Source organism: Carcharodon carcharias, chromosome 27 (genome assembly GCF_017639515.1).
Source record: "Carcharodon carcharias isolate sCarCar2 chromosome 27, sCarCar2.pri, whole genome shotgun sequence".
NCBI classification, from domain to species: Eukaryota; Metazoa; Chordata; class Chondrichthyes; order Lamniformes; family Lamnidae; genus Carcharodon; species Carcharodon carcharias.
The window spans coordinates 14,336,021-14,358,160 of record NC_054493.1 but is presented as its reverse complement, the minus strand read 5'-3'; the positions used below and the strand labels follow the sequence as shown (position 1 = coordinate 14,358,160).

Below are 22,140 nucleotides of genomic sequence, written 5' to 3'. Positions count from 1 at the left end.
GGATTTGAACCCACAGCCTCCTGACTGAGAGCTAAGAATGCAAACACTGAACACAAATAACACTTCATCATTACTCTAGTTTATTTCAGTTCTCGTACCTTCAGTTATTCTCATGGACAAGTGTAAGATTTTAGTTCAGGAATCACAGATTACCCAAAAAGGGGGTCAAAGTTATAGGTGATTTTAAAGCATTTTATTAAGAAGCAACAGTTTAGATACATCAATTAAAAAGGCAGAAAGGACAGACATTCAATAACAGGTGAAAACGGTTTACTGGTCCCTGATTGGACAAATAGATGGGGAGAAGCAAGGAGGGGATGCTGATCTCCATGGCTGGAGGTGGCAGTCTCTTCCTTTCTCGGTTTCTTTAAGCCAAAGTGTTCAGCTGAAGCCAGCACAGATCACTGAGAAGTTCTTTCTTCTCTAAACTGATTTTCCTCTTGAAAGGCTGTATGTATACATTATTTCTGGGCGTCTTTTGTCAATGGCTTATTCAATTATGAAGGGATAGATTTTCAAGTTAATCCCTCCTATTTCCATTGGAAATCCTTGAAGTCATTTAGTGGCTCATCACTTTCTAGGGCATCCTGTTAACCTTTACTCAGACAGTTGGCTTACACATGGGTCATGAGATTCCCCCGCCTCCCCATCACCCTTCGCTGACCCGATCAAGTTTGTCTTGTTTCAGGGTCTGTGCTGGAGAAATGTCCTTGGTAGAGATAACAGGCCTTCACTGTCCTGTGTTTGTCAACCCAGGAAGCTTTCTTCATAAGTGAGAGAGAGAGAACTATTCCTACAATCAATAAATTTCTTTAAAAATTACATGGTTATTGGACAATGATTTCTTCCACATCTCCCCACCTTGAGAAGGAAATATCCTTATTGACTTTTCACAAACTGATTTCTGGCTAACCCAGTTATTTCTAAGCTGAGAGCTTGTTTTCATAATTTCATAATTACATACCATCAATAACAAACTAAAGCTACTAGAATTATCAGAATCAGCAACACAAACCCTTGAGCTGCATGAAGAATAAATGTAAAAACTATTCCAGTAAAATGTGATAGCTATCAATTTTGATTCATCCTCCCTACCTGCAGATCATCTCACACAATTCTAAATTATTGGCATGTTATAAATACATATGGTTCAAACAAAAGTTCATGCACAGAATTTAAAGATTTTCCAGCTCATTCTTCTCCTGCATCCACCTAGTGGATATTTTCCAACTGATTCTGGACTTCAATTTAATTTGGCCTTTCTGAACCTCTTTAGAAAGCCTACAGAGATATATTCATAATTCCTATCATACCCTTCTACAATCCCCACGATATCTCTCACCTCTGATGTGCCCATGTTCTCTGTCAGTCTGTCTGTCCATCGTTCCCTGTAATATGTTAATGTCATTGTATACTCCTGGCTTCACTTAGGATCTTCCCCATTCACATTTAACTAAGACTGTTACTTCTGAAGCCTAGGACCTCGACCACTGTGATCCTGCTCCTAACACACCTTGTAAGATTTAGGTCTGGGAGTCACAGATTACCCGAAAAAGGGGGTCGAGCTCAGCAGTGATTTGAAAGTAGTTTATTGAGAAGCAACAGTTTAAATATGATCAATGAGCTCAATAGACAGGAAAACAGATGACCCGCGACAGGTCAGAATGAATGACCAGTCCCGGAGGACAAACGGACGGATGATGCAGAGTGAGTGCTGGTCTCTGTAGCTGGTGGCTGCAATCTCCTTTGAACGGTTTACTGGTGTGAGCCAGTGTGTGGGTGCTGGGCTGAAGCCATTATACATCACTTTGAAATCTTTTTCCTCTTGAGAGCCTGTTTTAACCTTCAGACAGACAGTTGGTTTAAATATGGGTCATGAGATTCAATCGTATCAGGGTTAGAAATGTCCTGTTTTGGGAAATGTGCTTGAGACATCCTTGGCAGAGATAACAGGCCTGTCCTGTGTTTGTCAGCCAGCAAGCTGCTATGAAAGCTTCCTTCATAAGGGAGATTGAGCAATTTCTATAATATTCCATAAATTTTTGAAGATTTCATAAGTTTATTCGATGGCAATTTCTTAGTCCATTACTTGGATTGGACTTGTCTCTATTCCCACACTGAGGGGATGTATTAGGTGGGAGGGGTAACATTTGGGGACTCTCGATTCTCCAAATCCCATTCCCCTTCTTTCTTTCTGGTTGATAATGGAGGTGTCACTGTTTTTAATATGCAAGTCAGTAAGAATTGTCAGCAGGGATTAATCAGCACTTTCTAACTGGAGATGTCAATCAGTGGAACCTTTCAGACACTGAATTGTAGAGTTCGTACCAAAGATCAATTTAGTATTGAAGAAAAAGTTCATAATCTTGTTGTAAACTAATTTCTGATGAATGTCACTAAGTTGTAGGGAAAGATCAGACAGTGGTTCTTAAAGGGACACTGCTGTCCCAAGAACACAATCAGCTATAGATTCAGCATATTAAACTCCAGCCCAGTTACAAGGATTATTAACATCAGCAGAGACAAACCTCAGCTGTCACAATGAACATGGTTCAATCCTGGATATGATTAACAGCAGCAGTAACATTAGAATCCAATCCATGCAGTCACTTGTGAAGTCGCTGATGCCTCACCAGGTGAGAGGAACAAGTGAATCCCTTCCCACAATGGGAGCAGGTGAATGGCCTCTCTCCTGTGTGAACTCGCTGGTGCACACTGAGATTACTTGAATGCTTGAAACTCTTTCCACAGGAAGTGCAGCTAAATGGTTTCTCCTCAGTGTGAACTCGCTGGTGTGACACCAGGTTGGATGAATTAATAAATCCCTTCCCACACACGGAGCAGGTGAATGGCCTCTCCCCAGTGTGAACTCGCTGGTGTAATGCTAGGTTGGCTGACTCAGTGAATCCTTTCCCACACACGGAACAGATGAATGGCCTCTCCCCGGTGTGAACTCGCTGGTGTGAGATGAGGATGGTTGAAAGACTGAAAGTCTTTCCACAATAAGAGCAAATGAATGGCTTTTCCTCACTGTGAACATGCTGGTGCCTCAGAAGGTTGGAAGAATTAATAAATTTCTTCCCACACATGGAGCAGGTGAATGGCCTCTCCCCGGTATGAACTCGCTGATGTAATGCTAGGCTGTATGACTGAGTGAATCCCTTCCCACACTCAGAGCAGGTGAATGGTCTCTCCCCAGTGTGAGTACGTCGATGAGTTTCCAGCTTGGATGGGGTAGTGAATGCCTGCCCACAGTCCCCACATTTCCATGGTTTCTCCATGGTATTTGATGATCAGATGAAGACTTTTTCACAGACAGAACAGTTCCTCCTCACTGTAAATGATGCAATTTTTTTTTCCGGCTGTGTAACTGGTTAAAGCTCTTTCCACAGTCAGTGCACTGGAACACTCTCACTCTGGTGTGTGCGTGTCTCGGTGTTTTTCCAGTCACACTGATGTTTGAAACCTTTCTCCTTACATGTTCAAGGGCTGATGATATTCAGGTCCTGATGAATCAAGTGACTGTCAGATCTTGATGTGATGTTCGATTCAAGTTACGTGTCTACAAATTCTCCCCTTGTAATATCCTGTAAAAGGGGTTTACACAAGTCATCTCTGTCAGTACAGGATAGAAATTCAGAACAGACAATTCTAGTTTCAATAGAACATTTTTTCCCTCTCTTAATCCTCATAGCTTCAGATCCCCATCCCACACACTCTACCTGGGCTGAAATCCAGACAAAGTGTTGGATAATTCTTTCTGTATCCTTTTAACAAGTTTGTACAACTAGAGAGAACAATATGTTTGATAATTCACTTCATTCATTACTCATGTTAAAATATTAATCTGACACAGCCTGACCAACCATACAGAAAACATGAACCTTGTGTCCAGAACTTACTGTGTGGAGATTTAATGAGCAATCATGAAGGTGGTTTCTCCACCCCTGGTGGCAGCGTCTTCAGTTCCCTCAGCGCCAAGCTCTGCAATTCCCTCCCTACATATCTCCGTCTCTACCTCACTTTCCTTCTTTAAGACACTTTTTAAAACCTATCTCTTTGACCAAGATTTTGGTCACCTGCTTTCATATCTCCTCATGTGTCTCGGTGTCACACTTTGTTTTATAATTTTCCTGTGAAATGCACTGGGATGGTTCCTGATGCTAAAGGCTCTATACAAATAGAAGTTGTTGTTGACTGTAACCCTGACCTCCTGATTTACAACAACCCATTGATTTCACAACAAACTCTCTCTCTCTGATGTTTTGCCTCCTGCGGGTTTGCGGCCTCTATAAAGGCCGTTAACTCAGGCCTGTCGGCGGGAGAAGCCGCAGCTGTTTCCCCCCCCGCTCGAAACAAACGCGGGACCAGAAGCTTCTTATTCAGGTTTGGGGCCGACAGGCCTCACTCCAGCTACAGCATCAGCACTGCGCATGCTTCAATTTAGAAAGCCCGTGATTGATGGTAGGTCTGGACCAATAGGAAGAGAGGGCGGGTCTGGAGGCCCGAGAGGCAGCGACAGATCCTCCAACCTATCGGAGTGAATGAAGGACGGGGCTTATCTCGGATCTCTCTCATTGGCTGAAACTCTGCATCATTTTGAAAGCTGATTTGTCACAAATCCCAGCCGGAAACTGGACTTTTTCTTCGCGGTGACAGGCCCGGGGGCAGCGGGCTCACTGGCCGCCATCTTGCGAGTGGGAATCAGGGAGGCGGGGCTTCCTCCCCGGTGACAGGCCCGGGTTACCCGGGCAACCGGTTGCTGCCATCTTCCGCCATCTTGTGCTGAGGGTTTTCCATCCGGGTCTTTAGTGAAGGACAATGAACTGGAGTCAGTTTGAAAACTGTTCAGAGGAAGGTCTGAAATCAGATTTACATCCAGATCCCTGTAAGGACAATAAAGTTTACATCAATTATGTGTTTAAAATGAAATCAGAATGCTGGAAATACTCAGTTCTGAAGAAGAATCATATTGGATTGGAAATGTTAAATCTGTTTCTCTCTCTTCACAGAAGCTGCCAAACCTGCTGAGGATTTCCAGAACTTTCTGTTTTTATTTCAGATTTCCAGCATCCACCGTATTTTACTAAAATTATTATGTTTTTTAAAAATTTGTTGCATGACCAGTTAAGAGTAAAATAATTTCTACCATTTAAATGTACAAAAAATTTATTATTTATATTTATTTGTTTAACTGAGTCTCGGCTTTTCAGGAACAAAGTCAGAAATCACTTCACAGAAAATACAGTGGAAACCTGGAATTCTGTTGAGATTCGGTTAATTTTTAAAAAATTAGTTAATGGGATTTGGGCTTCACTGGCTGGGCCGCCTTCTTGAACCGCTGCAGTCCATGTAGTGTCGGGTTACCCACAGTGCTGTTAGGGAGAGAGTTCCAGGATTTTGACCCAGCGACAGTGAAGAAACGGTATATTTCTAAGTCAGGATGGTGAGTGGCTTGGAGGGGAATTTCCAGATGATGGTGTTCCCGTGTGTCTGCTGCCCTTGTCCATCCAGGTGGCACTGGTCGTGGGTTTTGAAGATCCAGCCTAAGGAGCCTTGGCGAGTTCCTGCAGTGCATCTTGTAGATGATGGACAGGCTCTGGGGAGTCAGGAAGTGACTTACTCACCGCAGGACTCCGAACCTCTGATCTGCTCTTGTAGCCACAGTATTTATATGCATAGTCGAGTTCAGTTTCTGTCAATGGTATCCGACAGGATGTTGATAGTGGGGGATTCAGCAATGGTAATGCCATTGAATGTCAAGGCTTGATGGTTCGATTCTCTCATGTTAGACATGGTCATTGCCTTGCACTTCTGTGACGCAAATGTTATTTGCCACATGTCAGCCCAAGCCTGGATATTGTCCAGGTCTCGCGGCATTTGGGCATGGACTGCTTTAGTATCGGAGGAGTTGCAAATAGTGCTGAACATTGTGCAATCATCAGCGAACATCCCCACTTCTGCCCTTATGATGGAAGGAAGGTAATTGATGAAGCAGCTAAATATGGTTGGATCGAGGACATTACCCTGAGGAACTCTTGCAGTAATGTCCTGGAGCTGAGATGACTGACCTCCAACAACCACAACCATCTTCCTTTGTGCTAGGTATTGAAAATTTAAAAATTGAGATTGCTGGACATTTATGAGGCAATGATATTAACGGTTATGGAATCAATGCAGTTTGATGGTTTTAACATACACATAAGACATCTGTTTACTGGAGCTCAATGTCTGAGGTTGGACTGATTCTGGTGTTATTTTGAAGGTGGTGTAGGCTTCCTGTTTGTTCTGTAGATTATCTCCACACCTGTTGGTAATTTGCTTGAGGTGAGATACAGAGAGGAAAATGGAGAAGAGGGTTGGTGCAATGACACAGCCTTGTCTGATCCAAGTCTTCGCTGAGGTAGGGTCTGTGGTGGTTCCGTTGATGAGGATTACGGCTTTCATGTCATTGTGGGGTAGGTGGAGGATGATGGTAAATTTCTGAGGGCAGCTGAATTTGAGGAGAATACTGCATAAAACTTCATGTTTGACAGTGTAAGAGACTTTTGTGAAGTTCAAGAAGGTCAAGTACAGTGGTTGGAGCTGTTCCTTAGATTTTTCTTGGGTTTGCCGCACCGTGAAGATTATATCTGTGGCGCCTCTTGATAGGGAAAACCTGCACTGTGACTCCGGAAGGAGCTCTTTGGCAATTGGGAGGAGGCGATTGAGGAGAATCCTTGCAATGATTTTCCCTGTGGCTGACAGCAGGGAGACTCCTTTGTAATTATCACATTTGGGCTGTCTCTCTTCTTGAATGCACAGTGTCCCAGAGAACCCCCGGCATGCATCCCTCTTCCCAATGAGGAATATGAGGTTGTGCAGCCGGGCCAGGAGTGTAACTCCGCCGTGTTTCGGAATTTCAGCAGGGATTCTATCTGCTCCAGATCTTGTTGTTTTTCAGCTGTCAAATGGCGTTTTCACTTTCATTCGGAACCATGGTAGTACCGAGACTGAGCCAGATGGGTTATTGAGGAATGGAATTGAGGACATTCAAGTCAAAGACAGAGTCTTGGTTGAGGAGTTCTCCAAAATGTTCTCTCCAGTGAGTACTGACCACCTCCCTCTCCTTGAAGAAGTTCTTTCCATACTTGGCTCTCAGTGGGGTTGGTCCCTGAGTGTTTGGGTCATGGATGGTCTTGGCAGCGCTGATAAAACCATGCATGTCGTTGGTGTCCGTGAGTTGTTGGCTCTCCTGTGCACGTTCTACCCACCATTTTTTATCAGTTTTGTGGGTTTAAACACTGCCTGTCGACCGTGAAATCCAGGAAAATGTGGATTGTTTTCCATATTTTGGCAGCCTCTTTTTGACGCAAGCCGACATACTGATTAAATACATCATCACCTCTAATATTCCAGCTCAGCCTTTGGCTGAATGAGGAGATGAGTATTTGAGGATGAAGATCTCAATTTGAGACAGAGATCATGGTTTACTGGTCAGCAGTGATCCCCACACTCCTAAAGGCTTCAGAGGCTTGGACAACCTAGAGCAGGCACCTCAGAGCACTGGAGAAGTACCACAAGTGGTGCCTTCACAAGATCCTCCAAATCTGGTGATGAGAAAGTTGGTGTCCTCTCCCAAGCCAACATGCCCAGCATTGAGGCGCTAACCACTCAAAACCAGCTCTGCTGAGCAGGACATGTTGTTCGTGTGCCTGACAGCAGATTCCAGGAGCAACTGTTCTACTTGGAACTGAGTCACATCAGGAGACTCCTAGGAGAACAGAGGAAACATTTAGTATGTCCTCAAAGCATCACTGGAGAGACCAAACATCCCTGCAGTCTCATAGGAGTCCCTGGATTGTGACTGACCAAACTGTAGATGGTTTATTTGTGAAGGCACCAACACATTGAAAGACTTCATCGAGAGTATGCAGGGGCAAGGTTGGGGCATCAGAGAGCACACGACCCACCAACACCTTATTCATCCAGCCTTTCAATCACCACATGCCCACATGTGACAGAGTCCGCTGAATACGCCTGGACTAATCAGCCATCTCCAAATCCATTGAGAGAGAATGGAAGCAAGTCATCCTCAATCCTGAGGGACTGCTTAAGAAAGGAAGTCAGGATGAATCAGAGGAGTGGGGCTTCTTCAGTGACAGGCCCAGGTCACCCAGGCAACTGGCCACCATGTTGGGAGAGGCATTTTCAGCCAGCAGGATGCATGGATGACCATCTTGATGAGGGAACAGAGAGTGGGCAGAGCTTCAGGGTTCCAGTGACCAGGACAGAAATGATTGACTGATTCACTTTACTCTGCACACAGGAGCTGGAGAACTGAACCCAGTCAGAGTAGAGAGAGGGAGAAAACTGGGAGTGGAAGAAAGAAATGGTGGAGATGGTGACATGGGTTTGGATTTCAGCCCGGGGAGGGGACTTACAACTTTGGGGGGAAAATGTTCCATAGAAAATAGAATTGTCAGTTTTGAATTTCTATCTTATTCTTACAGTGATGACGATTTATGTAAACTCTATTTCCAAGTATTAGAACTGGAGTATTTACAGACAGGAAACTCAGACCTTTCAAGATTTGACAGAGTCACTCAATTCATCAGAACTTGAATTCTATCAGACTTTGAATGTGGAAGGAGAAATGCTTGTTTGCTCTGTCTGTGTGATGATTTCAAACATTAGTGTGACAGAAAAAGCGCTGGTGTGAGTGCTCTAGGGATCTGACTGTGGAAAGAGCTTTAATCAGTTTCGCAGCTTGAAAAAGCATTGCAACATTCACAGTGGAGAGAAATCGTACACGTGCTCTGTATGTGAACAAGGCTTCAACTTATCATTCAACCTGCAGAGACACGAGGACACTGGCACCACGGAGAAACCGTGGAAATGTGGCAACTGTGGGAAGGGCTTCAGATCCCCATCTGTGTTGGAAATTCATCGACGCAGTCACACAGGGAGAGACTGTTTACCTGCTCCGTATGTGGGAAGGGATTCACTCAGTTATCCAGCTTAGATACCCACCAGCGAATTCACACTGGGGAGAGACCATTTAAATGTCCAGATTGTGGGATGTGCTTTAAAAGGTCCAGGGAACTGATGTCCCATCAACGTGTTCACACTGACAAGAGACCGTTCATATGCACTCGCTGTGGAACTGGATTCAAGCGATCATCTCAACTCACTGCGCACCAGCAAGTTCACACTGGGGAGAGACCGTTCATTTGCTCTGAATGTGGGAAGGGATTCACTCAGTTATCACACCTTCTGACACACCAGGGAGTTCATTTTGATGTGAGAACTTTTAAATGTTCTGACTGTGAAAAGAGCTTTCAAAGCAGCAGTGATCTGCTGAGACACTGACGCACTCACACTGGAGAGAGGTCATTCACCTGCTCCGAATGTGGGAAGGGATTCCCAGATTCCTCCAATCTGATTAAACACCAACAAATTCACAGTGGCGAGAGACCATTCATCTGCTCTGAGTGTGGGAAGGGATTCACTCAGTCATTCACACTGTTGATACATCAGCGCACTCACACTGGGGAGAAGCTGTACACCTGCTCAAAGTGTGGGAAGGGATTCAGTGTGTCAACCACCCTGCTGGCACACCAGCGAGTTCACACTGGGGAGAGGCCGTTCACCTGCCCCGACTGTGGGAAGGGATTCACTTGGTCATCCCACCTGCGGAGACACCAGCGAGTTCATGAGTGACTGCAAGGGTTGGATTCTGCTGTTTCTGCTGCTGTTAATCACATCCAGGATTGAACATGTGGGTTGATCCTGAGGTGTGTAAGAAATGTGTCCCAGCCGCTCTCTTCTATGGTTCAGAGCTCGTAGACATGGAACAGAGGGCTCCTTTACAACTGTATTTAGGAAGAACAACGGTGAATGCTGGAAACGTGCTGTCAAATCAGAGGCTGGTGTAAAAGTGTGATTTGTTCCTGACTGAAAGTGAAACGGCAGGTTTAAGTTTCCACTCTGAAAATGATTGTGATAATTGTCATGAAGCTATTAATGTATTTTTTTTTAAAATAGAGGTTTAGTCAGAGTGTATGTGCCTCAATTGGATTCAAGCCAGCGAGTCTGGGTGCTTTGATGGATATTAGTTTTGAGATGTAACCAGAGAAGTCGAGATACATTTGCATTTTTAGAGCATTCAAGAAGGGGAGTGAAATCTTGCACCTAGCCAGCAGACATCAAGCAATATGTTTATATTACTAATAAAATTGGCACTATGAAAGGGGTTTTATTGTTAGAAGAGATGGAGTTCAAAAGGGCTGGTGATACAATGAGAATTTACATTCAATGAGATGTGCTGGGTATAACAGAAGGCAGTTTTGTGTGTGCAGAGTAGAGGCATGTATCATAAAAACAAGCTGTGAGCCTTCAACTGTCTACAAAGGAACCAAATTGAAAGGAACCTCATTTTGAATTTGTATGGTGAAAATGCTTTGCCTGGTGTCTGCTTAAAGTCTAAGGGTTGTTGTTGCCTTAGTGGAGATTAGTTTGGGAATTTGTTTTAAGTTACGATAGTCATTTGTAGCCATGTGTATATGTTTAACTTGTGTAAATTAATAAATGTCTCATGTAGCTTGATATAAAAACCTCCCTAGAACTGGTGGTCTTATTCCTGAATTTAGAGTTACAAGTCAAATCATACCACTTAAAGAACTGTCATAACCTATATTTAAAGTCTCCCTCTAGGATTTTAAATAACTGCTGTGTCATAACATAATTATGGTACGAGAATTGAAAATGTTAGTGTGACATTCCTGAGTCTACCAATGAAAGGCAATAACAACAACAGGTTGCATTTATATAGAACCTTTAACATAGTAAAACATGCCAAAGTGCTTCAAAGATGATTAAAAACCTGGTCAAAGAGGTAGATTCTAAGAACTGTTTTAGAGGAGGCAACAGAGAGAGGTTTAGGGAGGGAATTCAAGAGCTCGAGACCTCGGAAGCTGAAAGCATGGCCACCAATGGTGGAGTGATGTAGGCGGGGTAGTGAGGAAGGGGTCAGAATTGGAGAAGCATAAGGTGCTCGCAGGGTCGTAGGGCTGGAGGAGGTTCCAGAAACTGTCTGTCCTGGAGAGAGTGGCTGCCTCCATGGAGTTTCAAACAGGGCTCTGAAATGGGCCCATGCAGGTCATGACCATGGCCGTGCAGGAGATGTCTGCTGCCTTAAACAGGAAGACAGACACTGTATCTGTGACCTTACAACATGTCACTGATCTCCACCAAGCTGGTCTCTACAGCAGAGTGGGAGGAATGATGTGACTCTGGTCCAGTGGAGGGATGATGCACAAAGGAGACATGTTAAGTAAGAACTCCGCTCAAAGTGTTCCCATTCTCAATCATTACCCCACCCAACACCCGCCGCCACCACCCTCCAGGCAGTTAACCTACATGCTGCCCCCATCTCCCGACACACTGCCCCTGTCTCTCCCCAGCTGAATCTGCCCCTGCACAGATACAGGTGGATGTCTTTCCCGGGACTCTGAGGGGCTCTGAAACCTAGAGGGTAGAGACCACAAGCCTCTCGGCAGTGAGAGCAGGGATGTGAGCAGCCTGTCTCTCCCTCTGCTGAAACCACACAGGATGCACCATGTAGAAGCAATAGAAAGGGTCTGGGCTAGAAATTGTAATTCACCAAGGGTACACAGGGGCGTTTGATAAAATATTAATTTCCTTTCTAAGTAATGGCACAGAAAATGTATTGATTGGAACCACTTCCAGCTCTTGTGCATTCTGACATCCCGAGGGTCAGCTCACCCTCTCACTGGGTTCATGCTGAATGTCAGTCCGGGCTGGGAGCCATTGGGTGGATGTGCAATGGGTGGATGAGTGGGTGAAGGAATGTTCAGTGAACAGGGAGGGAGAGGGGGGGTTGGTGCTGCTGGTGGGAAGTGTTCATCCTGAAGGAGTCCCACCTGAAACAGTGACCATTCGTTTATCACTTTGAAATGATTGAGCTGCTGTGTATTCTGTTCTTTTAGTTTTCCCGGATTTATATATATATATATGTTTTCTTTTTATTAAACTAAACTGTAACACTGAAATTCAGAGGATCTCATATCTGTTAAAGTCAATCCCCATCGAGTACACAGGAGGACTCAACTGGTCCTAACATTTCGTGCTATCAATAAACAAAGAACCTACAAGATGTTTTTTTGAGGAATTGCTTTTCTGTGAGACCAGGGACTATGTCCCAAAGTTCAGATTTGGACCTTGAGCCTGGGCTATCAGGCCCACAAATATGGAGCACCATTACCAAATGTCCTTCATCACTGCTTTTAATCACTCCACCATTGGTGGCTGTGCCTTCAGCTGCCTGGACCCTAAGCTCTGGAATTTCCTCCCTAAACCTCTCCACCTTTCTACTTCACTTTCTTCCTTTAAGACACTCCTTATAACTGACCTCTTTGACCAAGCTTTTGGTCATCTGGCCTAATATGTTGTTCTGCTCATGTGAAACTCCTTGGGATATTTTATCATGTTAAAAGCTCGATATAAATATAAGATGTTGCAGTTGTTGTAGCTCAATCAGACCCAATCACTTGCTGAGTGAGTGAATCTGTATAAATGTAATTCAGACACAGCTTGTGTCATAGTTCAGTGAGATCCCTTACTGAGTAAGTCTGTATCAATGTAACTCATAGATACAGATTTTTAGAACAGACCTGGGGAGAAGGAAGCTCTGAACTAATCACTGGACTCCCTGGTCTCCACAATTGGGAAAAGGTGATTCTTTCCAAATATTTGAAAATACATTTATCAAAGATGATTTCTTGTTGTGAGCTGCATTATTTGGTAAAATTAGAGTGGAGGAGTGGGATTGATCCACAGCCTGAGTCACCAGCTTAAGGACAGGAAGAGAGAGAATCTGGAGAGGAGAAAAGAATAAGTAGGAGACTGGATGCTGAATCTGGAAAAATGAGCAGAGAGGGAGAGGAGTGTGTGGCACAGAGATTTATAGATTTGGGGGAATGAGAGGCAAAAATGTTCCATAAAAACTAGAATTGCCTGTTCTGAATTTCTATCCTGTATTTAGAGTTGACGACTTATGTAAACTCCTTTTACAGGATATTAGAAGTGGATGATTTACAGACAGGAAATTTCAACAAGGTCTTATAGAATCACTTAATTCATCAATGGTTGGCTTCTGATTGTGGAAGGAGAAATGTTTGTTCTGTCTGTGGGAAAATTACAATCGCCAGGGAAGTGGTACTTAGCAAATTGATAGACTGCGGGCTGACAAATCCCTGGGTCCTGATGGCTTGTGAGATAGTTTATGCCTTTGTTTTAATTTTCCAAAGTTCCCTAGGTTCCAGGAAGATTCCATTCAACTGGAAAATAACAATTGTAACTCCTTTAGTCAAAAAGGAAGGGAGACAGAAAGCAGAAAACTGCATATCAGTTAGTCTAACATCTGTCATAGGGAAAATGTTAGCAGGTATGATCAAAGGCGTGAGAAAAATTCAAGATTATCAGGCAGAGTCAACATGGTTTTGAGCAAGGAAATCATGTTTAATGAATTTATTGGAGCTTTTTGAAGCAGTCGCATGTGCTGTGGATAGAGGGGAACCAGTGGATCTACTTAGATTTCCAGAAGGCATTTGATAAGGTGTCACGTCAAAGGTTCTTGCAGAAAATAAAAACCCATGGTGTCTGGGGTAACATATTGACATGGATAGAAGATTGGCTAGTTAATAGGAAAGATGACAGGATGTAACAAGTGGTGTGCCACAGGGATCACTGCAGTGGCCTCAACTTTTTACACTTTTTATAAGTGACTTGGATGAAGGGACCAGAGGTATGGTTGCTAAATTTGCTGATGACACAAAGATAGATAGGAAAGTAAGTTGTGAAGAGGACATGAGGCTACAAACGGACACAGATAGGTTAAGTGAGTGGGCAAAGATCTGGCAAATGGAGTATAATGTGGGAAAATATGAAATTGTCCATTTTGACAGAAAGAATAAAAAAGATTATTATCTAAATGGCGAGAGATTGCAGAGCTCAGAGATTTCGAGGGATCTGGGTGTCCTAGTGCATGAATCACAAAATGCTAGTATGCAGATATAACAAATAATTAGGAAAACTATTTTTTTTTGTGAGGAGAATTGAATATAAAAGTAGGGAGGTTATGCTTCAGTTATACAGGACATTGGTGAGACCACATCTGGAGTAATGTGTACAGTATTGGTCACCTTATTTAAGGAAAGATGTAAATGTATTGGAAGCATTTCAGAGAAGGTTTACGAGACTAATACCAGGAATGGGCGGGTTGCCTTATGAGGAAAGGTTGGACAGGCTAGGCATGTATCCACTGGAGTTTAATTGTAAGAGGTGACTTGTTTGAAACATATAAGATTCTGAGGGGTCTTGAAAGGGTGGATTTGCAGAGGATGTTTCCTCTTGTGGGAGAATCTAGAACTAGGGGTCACTGTATTAAAAATAAAAGGCTGCCCATTTAGGACAGAGACGAGGAGAATTTTTTTCTCTGAGGGTTGAGAGTCTTTGGAACTTTCTTCCTCAAAAAGCAGTGGAAGCAGAGTCTTTGAATATTTTTAATGCAGAGCTAGATTGATTCTTGATTAACAAAGCGATGAAAGGTTATCAGGGGTAGGCAGGAATATGGGGTTGAGGTTACAATCAAATCAGCCATGATCTTATTGAATGGTGGAGCAGCCTCGAGGGGCAGAGTGACCTGCTCCTTCTCCTAATTTGTATGTAATACATTATAAAGGAACAACTGATCTCAAAGACAATCTCTTGTATGTGTGGAGGGTTTGTGCTGAATCAGTTTTAAAGGGGTTAAATGATATATGTTTTCTATATTGGACAATCACATTAAAATTTGAAACCCAGATGGGGATATGGATTGGTGTTCAGTGGGAAGATCTGGATCAGTGTATTACTCTAGGAAGCTTTAAAACCAGAGTGACAGTATTTCAGAACTGATTCCTGTGATAGCAGCAATCCCATTGCTATCTGTTGGTAAAACCAATGGAAATATTTAAAGTGGAAACCATAGGCATGTTGGATGATGGTGTACACAAGAAATTTGTGAACTATCTGAGGATAACTGTGAGGGGAAATGAAGGGATCTGGAAAGCAGCAGACACTTCATGTTGTTCCAGAAGTGGGGCCTGGTTGTGTAGGTGTCAGGTTTTACACAGCACACGGTCAGTCTGTTGTTTCACCCTGGATGAAGAATCTCTGAATGGTACCATTCAAATCACTCAATGGGATTCTCAGGAGCCACATCATCTGCTCAGAAAGCAGGTGGTTTGTGGTACAGCGAATGAGAAACGACACTCACACACAGAGACCGAAACACACACACACACACACCCTCAATGATGAACACACAACCACACATTTGTACTCAGAGAACCACATACTTCCTGTCCCATCAATTGGACAACACCAGCCAACTTGACTAATCCTGAGGAGAAAGTATCAATATCTATAAGGCCATTATATTAGAGAAATTCAAGTCAACATTATCCTCCAGTGACTGATCAATTTTGTTCATACAATCCCACTGTTTTCTCTGAATCTTAAATCAATATTGAACAACATCTGGGGCATAGGAAACAACAACCAATAATGTTGAGTGGTCTATTGTGACCCTGTGTGATCATCCCCGGTGGGAGATAGAGTGAAATACAGAACGACATCCCTGGATAATCACAGCATCTACTTTTATCCCGGTATTACAGATGAATCTAATTCCCCTTATATTGATGGTCCACTTGATGAAGAGAATTCTAAGGCAGGTTATAAGGAGAAAGAATAGATGGAAATATTTGCACTGACCAAGAGAAAGGCTTTGAAGCTACAAAAGGAAGAATTTTCCTGAGCCTCAAGGTGGGGAATGTAGGCAGAGGGAGGCCAGGTGAGGAAGACCTAGTAATTCTAATAACTTTATTAAACATTTCTCCATAGTAAAGACACCTCCACACATTAAAACTAATGATCTGTAATAGAAACAGGTTCTAGGAGGTCGTATTGAGGGTAAGATTAGAACCTGTGAATAGACATGAAGCGATTAATGATCTGAAAGGACAGACAGTGCATGTTCTCAGCACCTATAGTGTTAGGAGATGGACTGAATACAAAGATATTGTCTTTCAGAAGGAGATGAGGTACTTTTTACAAATCATGAGAAAAGCAATGACAATATCACACAGACTCACTGAAGAGGATTACCTCAGTTACAAGACGATTTAATGGATTAATGTGTTCCATTTTGATAAACAAATAACCAGAATGTGTTGACATGTTATCATCAAGTTAGTGAAATGTTCCTAAAGTCAAAAAGGATCAATACACAAAAGCTCGATGTCCTTGAACTTCAAGCAGACTGATCAGATTAGAATAATATGCTCACAAATCTTTCTGATGAGTCCTCCCATGAGAATCCAGTAATCTCATGGTCTCAGTATGTAATGGGTTATGTACTAGAAATAAAAACATTAAACTAATGTCTCAGTGTTTCCTTGTTTCCGAATTTATTTAAAGGGATACAGATAATTCTGTAAAAACGCAAAGTATATTTAGCTTTTAGGGAGCAACATTCTAACAATTTGAAATGAATTTCAGGATCTCTGATCAATACTATATCCATTATCAGGAAATGTGTTTCCAGACAGGAATTGACACTTCATCATTGACATTTTTATAGTTGTCATGATGATCAAATCCTTTTACACAGAGACACACACAAGAGACAAACACCCTCCATGCAGTGTGAACTCACTGATGAGTCAGAAATTTAAACAACTGAGTGAATCCCTTCCAACATATGGAGCAGGTGAGCAGTCTCAGCCCAGTGAATCCAATCTCATGTTCATATCACCTGCATAATCTTTTCCGGTGTGAACATGTTGGTGATTCATCAGGTCACTTGATTCCATGAATCCTTTACCACACACAGAGCAAGTGAATGACTACAACACAGGCTGCTGACTGAGTGAATCCCTACCCACACAGGGAGCAGGTGATCGGCCTCTCCCCAGTGAAAACTTGTTGGTATCTGAGAAGGATGCATGTCTGATCAATACCCTTCCCACACTCTGAGCATGAGACAGCCTCTCCCCATTGTGATCACACTGGTGTAACAGTGAGGTGAGACGATTGCCTGAACCTAGTCTCACAATGAGAGAACCTGACCTCACGACAATGAATGCTTTGATGCAATAGCAGATCCTGGGAACTTTTATAGCATTTCCCACAATCTGGACATTTAAAAGGTCACTTGTTAGTGTGAACTCGCTGGTGTCTCAGCAGGTTGGATGAGTGAGAAAATCCCTTCCCACATTTGGAGCAGATGAACGGTCTCTCTCCAGTGTGAACCCGCTGGTGCGTCAGCAGGTGGGATGAACAAGTGAATCCCTTCCCACACCTGGAACAAGTGAATGGCCTCTCCCCAGTGTGGGTGCGTTGGTGTGTAAGCAGCTGGGATGAGGTAGTGAATCCCTTTCCACACTCAGAGCAGGTGAATGGCCTCTCCCCAGTATGAGTGCGCTGGTGCGTCAGCAGGTGGGTTGACTGAGTGAACTCCTTACCACACTCGGAGCAGGCGAACGGCCTCTCTCCAGTGTGAACTCGCTGGTGTGTCAGCAGGCGGGATGAGGTACTGAATCCCATCCCACACTCGGGGCAGGTGAACGGCTTCTCCTCAGTGTGACTGTGCTGATGTACAGTGAGGTCAGATGATCTTCTGAACCCAGTCCCACAATGAGAGCACTTGAACGGTCTCTCGTCACTGTGAACACGTTGATGGGACATCAGTTTCTGGGAACTTTTATAGCACTTCCCACAGTCTGGGCATTTAAAAGGTCTCTCATCAGTGTGAACTTGCTGGTGCCTCAGCAGGTTGGATGAGTGAGCAAACCCCTTCCCACACTTGGAGCAGGTAAATGGTCTCTCCCCTGTGTGAACCCGCTGGTGCGTCAGCAGGTGGGATGAACAAGTGAACCCCTTCTCACACTTGGAGCAGCTGAATGGTCTCTCCCCAGTGTGAGTGCGCTGGTGCGTCAGCAGTTGGGATGAGGTAGGGAATCCCTTACCACACTCGGAGCAGGTGAACGGCCTCTCCCCAGTGTGAACTCGCTGGTGTCTCAGCAGGCGGGATGAGGTAATGAATCCCCTCCCACACTCGGGGCAGATGAACGGCTTCTTCTCAGTGTGACTGTGCTGATGTACAGTGAGGTCAGATGATCGTCTGAACCCAGTCCCACAGTGAGAGCACTTGAACGGTCTCTCATCACTGTGAACACGTTGATGGGACATCAGTTTCTGGGAACTTTTATAGCACTTCCCACAGTCTGGGCATTTAAAAGGTCTCTCATCAGTGTGAACTTGCTGGTGCCTCAGCAGGTTGGATGAGTGAGCAAACCCCTTCCCACACTTGGAGCAGGTAAATGGTCTCTCTCCGGTATGAACCCGCTGGTGCGTCAGCAGGTGGGATGAACAAGCAAACCCCTTCTCACACTTGGAGCAGCTGAACGGTCTCTCCCCAGTGTGAGTGCGCTGGTGCTTCAGCATTTGGGATGAGGTAGGGAATCCCTTTCCACACTCAGAGCAGGTGAACGACCTCCCCCCAGTGTGAACTCGCTGATGCTTCAGCAGGTAGGATGACCGAGTGAATCCCTTCCCACACTTGGAGCAGGTGAACGGCCTCTCCCCAGTGTGAACTCGCTCATGTACAGTGAGGTCAGATGATCGGCTGAATCCAGTGCCACAGTGAGAGCACCTGAATGGTCTCTCGCCAGTGTGAACACGTTGATGGGACACCAGTTCCCTGGAACTTATACAGCACTTCCCGCAATCTGGACATTTAAAAGGTTTCTTGCCAGTGTGAACTCGCTGGTGCCTCAACAGGTTTGATGAGTGAGAAAAGTCCTTCCCACACTTGGAGCAGGTGAATGGCCTCTTCCCAGTGTGAACTCGTTGATGTGTCAACAGGTGGGATGAACAAGTAAATCCCTTCCCACAATTGGAGCAGATGAACGGCCTCTCCCCAGTGTGAATTCGCTGGTGTGTCAGCAGGTTGGATGACTGAGTGAATCCCTTCCCACATTCAGAGCAGATGAATGGCCTCTCCCCAGTGTGAACTCGCTGGTGTGTCAGCAGATGGGATGACTGAGTGAATCCCTTTCCACACTCGGAGCAGGTGAATGGCTTCTCCCCAGTGTGAATGCACTGGTGCGTTAGAAGATAAGATGAGGTGGTAAATCCCTTCCCACACTCTGAACAGGTGAAAGGCCTTTCCCCAGTGTGAATGCGCTGATGTACCCTGAGGTCAGATGATCGTCTAAACTCAGTCCCACAGTGAGAGCACTTGAACGGTGTCACATCAGTGTGAACACGTTGGTGAGACATCAGTTCCCCAGAGCTTTTGTAGTGCTTCCTGCAGTCTGGGCATTGAAAAGGTCTCTCATCAGTATGAATTCGTTGGTGTCTCAGCAGGTTGGATGAATGAGCAAATCCCTTCCCACACTTGGAGCAGGTGAACGGCTTTTCTCCGGTGTGAATGCGCTGGTGTGTCAGAAGGTGGGATGAGGTAGTGAATCCCTTCCCACAGTCGGAGCAGGTGAATGGCCTCCCCTCCTTGTGACGACCCTGATGAATTTCTACCTTGAATGGATAACTGTATTGCTTCCCACAGTCCCCAAATCTACATAGTTTCTCTCCATTCTGACTGCATTTATGTTCTGACAGGCTGGATGAATGGCTGAAGTCTTGTTCACACACAGAGCACATGCACGGTTTCTCCCCACTGTGAACAGTGCTTTTTCCTTCCATGTTCAAACTCTGATGATATTCAGGTTATGATAAATTTTGCGATTGAGGCAGATCTTGATATGATGTTGTGTTTGTATTTCTCGACTGTAAATCCTTCGACTTCAAATATCCTGTGAATTTGATTTAAAACAGAAAAACTGGAGTGAGAGAGAACCCCAAAAAAGCAGGTTGTGATATTGAGCTGAATTATCCTGGTAATTTGTGGGGCTGGCACTAGGAAAAAGTGACCATGAAAGTTATCAAATTGTCATAAAAACACAATCGGTTCACCAATGTCCTTCAGGGAAGAGAATCAGTCTGTGTCTACAGAAGGATCCGGCATCTATAGAAGGAAAGGGAGAGGTGGGAGAGGCAGTGGGTGATGGAGAGGAATTTTATATATTTACAACTCGACAAGAACTTCGACAGAATCTCACAAACCCTCAACCTCCAGCACCTCGAAGGACCAAGATAGCAGGTGTATGAAATCACCTCCAAATTCCTCTGCAAGTCACACACCAATGTCTTAGGCTGAGATGATTGGCCTCCAACAACCACAAGCATCTTCCATAGTATTGGGCATGACTCCAGCCAGATTCCCCCCTCCCAATTACCACTGACTTCAATTTTACTCGGGCTCCTTGATGCCACACTGGGCCAAGGTAAGTCACTTTCAAATCATCTCTGGAATTTAGCTCTTTTGTTGAGGTCATTGGCAAGTAAGGGGCCTGTATGAGAGGAATGCTGAGTATGTAACATCATGGAATGGCACAGCACGGAAGGAGGCCATTCTGCCCATCATGGCCACACTGGATTATTGAATGAGCTGTGCACTTTAACACCACAATCCTGCCCTTTCCCAACAGCCCTGCAATTTTCTTCCAATTTGAGTATTTATCCCATTCTTAAGGTATTACTGAATTTGCTTCCATCACCCTTTCAGGCAGTGCATTCTGGAGCATAACAAATCATTGCATTATGTCCCTCATGTCACCTCTGGTTCAGCTGCCAATTACCTTCAATCTGTGTTATCTGCTCACTGACCCGTCTCACACTGGAAAGAGCTTCTCCTTATTTAGAGGGTTTAGGGCTTGAGGAGGTCACAGAGATAGGGAGGGGTGACTCCATGGAGGGAGTTGAACAAAAGGATTAGAATTTTAAAGGCTGAAGTCACCAGACATCTCCCCCAGTACAGAATGTGGATCACTAATTGCATGAAAGATGTTTCTTTAACTGATAAATGTGCAGAAATCTGAATGATTTTCTCTCTAAATATCACAAATGGTTGCATGATCAGTGAGGAATTAATCTATATCTTTAACTAACAACAACATGGAATGAGGGAAATGAATGACCTTGAAACACCTGGTCAACTTGGCACAGAAGCATCTGAAACAAAGGCCAGGAACTCCAGAAAGATGGTAGCGTACTGATAATGTCACTGAACTTGTAATGCTAAAGCTAATGCTCTAGGGAGATTGGTTCAAATTTCATCAGCACAGCTGGTGCAATTTAATTCCTTTAATAAAATCTGGAACATAAGGCTGGTGTCAGTAACAGTGACCAGATCATTGTAAAAACAATCACTAATGTCCTTTAGAGAAGGAAACCTGTCATCCTTACCTGTTGTGGCCCACGTGACTCTAGGTCCACAGAAACGTGGTTGACTCTTAACTGCTTCTGAAATGGCCGAGCAAGTCACTCAATTCAAGGCAATTAGGATGGGCAACAAACGTTGGCCTTGCCATGGTGCCCACATCCCATTAAATAAATAAAAATACTGATAAATGTTAAATAATTTTGTTCATAAAAGAGATACTCCTTTATTTTTTTCAGAGATGACTGATTCCCCAGGGGTTCACTCTGACTCCCCTGACTGACTGACTCAGGGTCCAGTCCTCAATCCCCCCGATTGGTGACTGAACTCGCTGCTCCCTTTGCCCCTCCGGCCTCTGCGCTCCTCTCTGCTGTTGTTTCCCAGGACAGTCAACGCCCGCTGTCCAACATGACCCTGTCAGATGGAGTTCAGGGGCTCAGAGGAAGAAAAGAAAATGAGGCGGTGGATCTGAGTTGGGAAAAACAAGGAGAGAAACAGGATTCAATGGAGAAACTGAGCGGGGGGCGAGCGCAGCCTCAGGAACAGCGAGTGCGGCTCTCAGAGGCCGAATGAGAGCGACCGGGCCCAGCGGCCGTGCGGTGATCTCCCGGGGCTGGGGGTCGGGAGTCGGGGCTGCCCATTAAAGCGATGCTGCAGCGCCTCCCCCATCCTGGCCGCCGCTTCCCGGTTTCTTCTCCCGTTTCCACCGAGTCCGACTCGCAACAAAGGAGCCGCCCAGAATGCCCCGCGGC

At 44.5% G+C, this 22,140-nt stretch overlaps 2 protein-coding genes across 2 annotated transcripts; both read right to left on the bottom strand.

The window, feature by feature from the left end:
- Positions 1–178: 178 nt before the first annotated feature.
- On the bottom strand, positions 179–4,692 carry LOC121270435 (zinc finger protein 79-like). Its single transcript, XM_041175768.1, has 2 exons — positions 3,903–4,692; positions 179–3,587 (listed from the first exon to the last, which is right to left on the bottom strand). Exon 2 carries the CDS (start codon positions 3,279–3,281, stop codon positions 2,607–2,609), a length of 675 nt encoding a protein of 224 aa, XP_041031702.1. The 5' UTR covers positions 3,282–3,587; positions 3,903–4,692; the 3' UTR covers positions 179–2,606.
- Positions 4,693–16,256: 11,564 nt separating this feature from the next.
- LOC121270391 (zinc finger protein 850-like) lies at positions 16,257–22,117 on the bottom strand. Its single transcript, XM_041175693.1, has 2 exons — positions 21,415–22,117; positions 16,257–19,922 (listed from the first exon to the last, which is right to left on the bottom strand). The coding sequence occupies exon 2, from the start codon at positions 19,810–19,812 to the stop codon at positions 17,257–17,259; it is 2,556 nt and encodes an 851-aa protein (XP_041031627.1). The 5' UTR covers positions 19,813–19,922; positions 21,415–22,117; the 3' UTR covers positions 16,257–17,256.
- Positions 22,118–22,140: the final 23 nt, after the last annotated feature.